Source organism: Etheostoma spectabile, chromosome 20 (assembly GCF_008692095.1).
Source record: "Etheostoma spectabile isolate EspeVRDwgs_2016 chromosome 20, UIUC_Espe_1.0, whole genome shotgun sequence".
Taxonomy (NCBI): domain Eukaryota; kingdom Metazoa; phylum Chordata; class Actinopteri; order Perciformes; family Percidae; genus Etheostoma; species Etheostoma spectabile.
The window spans coordinates 24,500,909-24,506,937 of record NC_045752.1 but is presented as its reverse complement, the minus strand read 5'-3'; the positions used below and the strand labels follow the sequence as shown (position 1 = coordinate 24,506,937).

At 41.8% G+C, this 6,029-nt stretch overlaps 1 protein-coding gene across 1 annotated transcript in view; it reads left to right on the top strand.

Moving 5' to 3' along the window:
* Positions 1-6,029, top strand: part of apoba (apolipoprotein Ba) — a 51,299-nt gene that overhangs the window by 16,608 nt on the left and 28,662 nt on the right. The window contains exons 7-18 of the mRNA XM_032499876.1: positions 628-752; positions 855-931; positions 1,036-1,492; positions 1,683-1,818; positions 1,928-2,074; positions 2,196-2,407; positions 2,848-3,055; positions 3,140-3,310; positions 3,446-3,649; positions 4,201-4,374; positions 4,482-4,687; positions 4,796-4,978. Of these exons, the coding sequence (XP_032355767.1) occupies positions 628-752; positions 855-931; positions 1,036-1,492; positions 1,683-1,818; positions 1,928-2,074; positions 2,196-2,407; positions 2,848-3,055; positions 3,140-3,310; positions 3,446-3,649; positions 4,201-4,374; positions 4,482-4,687; positions 4,796-4,978 (2,300 nt within the window). The remainder of the gene's footprint in view (positions 1-627; positions 753-854; positions 932-1,035; positions 1,493-1,682; positions 1,819-1,927; positions 2,075-2,195; positions 2,408-2,847; positions 3,056-3,139; positions 3,311-3,445; positions 3,650-4,200; positions 4,375-4,481; positions 4,688-4,795; positions 4,979-6,029) is intronic.

The following is a 6,029-nucleotide window of genomic DNA, read 5'->3' as shown; positions in this document are numbered from 1 at the left end:
CCCCTACCCCTAACAATTGGGACAGCACTAGGTCCTGCATGAACGCGCAAAAGCTAGGGGAAGGGGTAAGGGGTAGGGGTAAGACAGAGAAATTAGATTCAGCCTAAATGGGAACTCAGATCAAAGAATTTCCTATTCTATACAACGTTGAGCGTTTTTGTGCATTCTAAAGTCCTAAAACAAATTCGTAAAATTAAAACATTTGCACAAAAACCAAGATGGACAACTTCCCGTAGAAAAATTTCAACAAAAATTCTCCATGGACTTTAAGATGAGACTACAGTGTGTTCCCTCAAAACTTCTAGTTTTTTTTCAGACTCCTGGAGCAAGTTAGGAGGTACTATGGAGCTTGGCAACGCCAAAGCCCATCACTACAGAAATTTGTAGTTTTTGCTATGTCTGACAAGTTATTGTGTGTTTTCCAGCATGCTAAGCCCCTCAAAAATGTGAGTGACGCGGCAGAATAATAATCTTTACAAAAGCAAAAGGTTCCTTGCACTTTCAGCGCAAAGCACCGTTGGGGTCTTGCATTTCGTGCTTGGGCCTTAATGAAGCCTATAATGAGTCCAAACGGTCTTGTGACCTGTCTTGTAACACACGAGCATTGTGGATGTGTTTATTTTACAGCATGGCCCCATGTCTAAACTGATTACAAGCACTCAAGACTGCAACTACCAGTTTGATAACAAGGGAAAGCATATCACAACAGCCATGTGCACAGAAAAGCACATCTACCTGCCATTTTCCCATAAGTAAGTCATCATTTTGAGTCAAGTAAGTAAGTCATTTTGCAGATGTATGTGTATATAGAGCACTGTTGTGTATTTTGTATCACCTTCTAATCTGCCTTGCAGGGGCAATGGAATATCGTCTGTAGTGACCCAGGATCTCAACTTTCAAAGCTCCAAAAGGATCAACAACAAAGCTTTTGGTGAGTGATCATTTGCAGCATGTCTGCTGTGCCTGGTATCTATACTTTTAGTTAATTTCTCTTTGTAGGAAATATCAAAATGAATGTGAAATGTTTATACACAGATGTGAACCCGAGCCAGAGCAAACCACTCTACTTTGAAGACCCTGATGATAAAGCTCCAATACAGACAAAGGATGCTGTTCTGGGCACCCTACAAGAGCTTGTGGCTCTGGCAGGCACAGACCAAGGTCAAAAGAGGACTAGCCTTTTCCATAAGGTGGTGTCCAGCCTGCGCGTCCTAAGGAATGAGACCCTGAGCCAGATAGTCACTGAGATGTTGGATATGTCAGGCTGGCTCACCCTGCAGGCCTTGTTTCAGTGTGGAACCACAGAGTGCACCAGCGCTATTCTTCACGCTATCAGGACCTTTGATGGGTTGTCACCAGAAGTGGACGCTCTAGTCTATGGGCTGAGTCTACAGACTGACCCTGATGCCACACGTGTCAGAGATATGCTCAGCATGGCTCAGTATAAACAGAGCAGGGCAATTATGTATGCTCTAGCCAACACAGTCAAGAAGTAAGCAAAATACTTTTTAATGCTTGGAAAAAACTTTTAAATATTACTACATATTAATTTTTTAAATATTTGAATATTTGTTTTGGCCAACTTTATAATTGCTACCGTTGACCACTAGAGGGAAACACTTAAATTTGACTTTAACTTATTTTAAATTTAACATATTCTCTGTCTGTGGCACCTGGCACAGGTTCTATAAATCTGAGATTACTCCAGTGGTCACAGATGTGTCAAAGTTCATGGAAACACTCTTAAATGACTGCATCTTTGATGATGACTCTGACTTTTCCACTGACCGCGAAGACATGTCCTTCCTTGTACTGAGGGTACTAATCATTCAAGCATCTAATTGACTGTATTTCTGGGTTGAGCTAGTTCTTGTCAGTGAATCTGATTTAAGGGTGCATTCTCTCAAATTTCTTTTCTAATCTCCAGGTTGTTGGTGTCATGGGTCAAGCCATGCAAGCTGTCAGCCCCAGTCTGATTTCCGCCGTTTTGCGTTGTGCTGGGAAAACAAACATTCCATTATCAAACCAAAAGGCAGCTATACAGGCCTTTAGGTTGATGGATATTAATGATGAGGTACAACTACTTTACATTAACACATCAAGAACACATTGTGATCATAAGGTCACCACGGCATATGTTGTAGGATTTAACTGACAAAGATTCAGGTTGTAATTTAACATTTGGTCAACCACAGGTCAGAAAGATTTTTTTGGAGGTGTACAAGGATGCTAAGAGCCCTGTTGAAAAACGTGTAGCAGCCTACCTGATTCTGATGAAGAACCCAGACCAAGCCCTGGTTAGAGACATTCTGTACAATTTGGAGAATGTGAGTGAGGAGCAGCTCAAAAGCTTTGTAGTTTCCCACCTGAAAAACATTGGCAACTCTGGTGAGCCACAAATGCATCAGTAAGTAATTGACCAGCAATATTAGCTAGTTTAACAACTATGCAATAATATTTATAGCTTCTTAGCACATGCACATTTAGACTGTTGTGATAATTATGGAAATACAGCTTTATTACATAAATAAAATTCAACTGTATGCTAAAAAACAACAGACTAGAATTATTTTATTGTAGTTACACATTGTACAAGGAAATTTGCTGTGCATCTCCTCTAAAGGTTATTAAAATTCCACACATGCTTACGCGCTCACACACTGCAAACATTGTGCAAAATGCTATTTGCACATTATAAATATATTATTGCATGTTATATAATTATTGTACATTTCCTAGATCAGTTTGAACTTTATGGGGCATGGAAAATAAAAGGGACAGAATACTGAAATGTTGTTTTGGCACTGTGTCATCTTACTACAACATTCTTTATTCTCCTTATTAAAGACTCAGAGAGTACATTGAGTTGGCCTTGAGAGATCAGCCATCACCCGCAAACAAGGTATTTGCTGGCATGTCAAGCAATTACAAAATAGACTCTCCCTTGGGCTCAGTGCAAAGTAACATCATCTTCGATGCTACGGACACCTTACCTAAGGAGGTGATGCTGGAGACCACTTTAAAGGTTTTTGACTACAACTATGACATATTTGAGGTATGTTTTCAATAGCACTCTGTTATAAAAACACACAATTAGCTTTGTAAAGATATTAACAAATTCAAAATCTCCCCCTTCAAGATTGGTGTTGAGGGAACAGGATTTGAACCAACAATTGACGCTCTCTTTGGAGAGAATGGTTTCTTCCCTGACTCCATCTCCAAAGTCATGTACTGGGCAGGGGACAAAGCCAAGATGCTCAGAGAGGTTTTGGCTAAAATGGCCCCCGAAAGAGACAGAATGAAGAGAAAGGTGAAATGATTTTTGGACACATAATACATATTGTCCTTGTCTACACTACCAAATGAATACAACCCTGCCTGTACTTGGTATGAAAAGTGCATGCATGGCCAGAAACTAATGCATACATCTGTACTATTTCTCCAGGTTCCACAGGATCTTCTGAAAGATTTCACAAACAGCATTCAGAAGCTCATGGATGACGCACATTTCTCTTCAGCCCCTGAAGCCATTGCCTATCTCCGGCTTCTAGGAGCTGAGCTAGGATACATCAAGACCAGCGACATGAAAAGGATGGCTGAGACTCTGTCCATGTACTACAATGTTTTCATCAAGGTGCTACCTGTCAAGGTCAGATGTGATGCTTCCTGAAATACTTTTTTGAAAACAACAAAACTGAAAAACAGTTGCATCCCCAAAACAGGCCATGTGTTGACCACACACCAATCTTCCTTAAGTTTATCAACAAGGTTTTCTACTTTAGTTGATTATAGTCTGATAGTCTTCCTTCAACACATCTGGTTAGTTTTTGTAACCTACTCAGAATAAGTTTAATCTGTGGAGATTTAGCTTGGAAACCGGAGGGTTGCTAGTTCAAGTCCCACCAACAAACAGAGAGGTACCATTTCACCTCTAAAACCACGATGTGGTGTCTAGGAGGAATATGCCAAGATATGCATTTTAACTGCCTTTTGTAACATTGCCTTGTGTTGATGTTGTGACGCAAAAGTGATTGTGTCCCACACCAATCTTACATAGCTCTTCTTCATGGCCTGAGTTTTTCAAGCAGTTTAAAAAAAAAACAATTTGATAGTGGGTTTCCATGATGTCACTAGCCAAAGAGATTTTTGACTCAACTTACAGTATATGTTCAAACAACCTGTTTGTTTTCTTTCCAACAGGCCTATTTTGCATTGACATCTAGCACTGAAAATGAAGTCTTTGGCCACTACATCTTCATGGAGAACGCCTTCTCTTTACCCACTGCCTCTGGCTTTCCTCTAAAGTTCTCAATGGCTGGTGTTTTTGCACCTGGTGCCAAAGGAGGCCTGACCTACTCACCTGCTAACACAATGGTAAGTTCCTCTTCATCTTAGTTTATATGTAAAATAAAATAATATTTTTACATGTTTGTCACGTGTGAATTGCTGTTTACAGATATTCTGTTGTGTCCTCCTTGTAGACTGACTTGTCCTTCATGCCTTCAGTTGGGCTAGAAATCATCACCCAAATGGGTGTGCTCATTCCAGACTATGTGGAGGCTGGAATTGAGATGCACACTAACATGTATTATGAGAGTTCCCTCAATGCTAAAATCACCATGAGCAGAAACCAGATGAGGCTTACCATCCCTGCCCCTAAGTCAAACACTCAGTTGTTCAGTATTAGGTCAGTGGCACCTATCAGTATAGTCAGATAACACAATACACAGTGGCTGCCACTAAGTCATGTTGTTCTCTCTTGTCTCTTTTCCTTTCTCTCTTTTTCAAAATACAGCAACAAGCTGCTATCAGTGTCCTCCGGTCAAACAAAAATAGTGCCATCCCTGGTGGAGGACCGGACTGACTCAACTGACTGCCAGCCCCTTTTCTATGGTCTGAAATTATGCACAATAGCACGATACTCCAATGCTACTTCAATGGACCAAGCCCCATATTACCCCCTGACTGGAGAAAGCAGGTAAGAGAAGGTGACTGGAATGTCAGACACCAGACACAGCACTGTCCAGACAGACAAACTGTGGTCTGCTTGTTAGGTAGTCAGTGATCCAGGAGACTATGGACGCACCTACACCCATCAGCTGCAGCTTCCCACACAGTGGTCGCTGGATGGTGTTGAATGCACTGGAGAAATCTAAATGATTCTCACAGTGCTGCCACTCCAATCCAGATGCAAAATGAGCTTGGGGTGGCAGTAGCTCAGTCTATAGGGAGTTGGGTTGGGAACCGGAGGGTTGTTGGTTCAAGTCCCTATACGGACCAAAGTACAGAGTGTGGACTGGTAGCTTGAGAGATGCCAGTTTGCCTCCTGGGCACTCTTGAGCAGGGCAAGGTACTCAGTTGCTCAGGGCGCTTGTTCAGCATTCGGAGCCTTTGACATCTCTCAATAAGTGCATGTTTAAGACCTGAGCATGTGTGTGTATTTCAGGCCTATGTGTAGTGTGTAATAACAACGGAGTATAAATCGTAATTGTCAACTCCCAGACAAGACAAATTGTAGAGGTCTCAGGTAGGCCAAGACCAGCCTCTCCAGACCTGAAAGCTCTTCTTCTCATTTAAAAGAACTTTCAGGCAGGCATGGATTGGCCATCGCAACATTTTTTGGATCGGCCCATCGACAGAAGAGAGATTACATTTGCCACTGGTTTGTCCCTCATCTGAACAATAGCCAATCACATCCTACTGTGGCCCACTTCTATCCTACCATAGAGAGAGAGAGAGCGCATTTAAGTCCTTCCCCCCACCGTGCTCCCAAGTGCCGGTAGCCAGCTAAAAACCAAGAGGACAAGCGAGCGTCCACCTATGGAGTCATTTTGTTGCTAAGAAGCCATCACCTTCCGTTAGCATTCCATTGACTGCCATTCATTTTAGTGCCACTTTGACAGCGGACACCTTTACATCTGAAGCGTTTAAATACTCTATTTGTACATTGTTTCTTTCTAAAGAAACACAACAATGTATAAGAGGCTCCATTACCTTGCATCTTTAGGTTACTTGCGTAACCCCGGTTC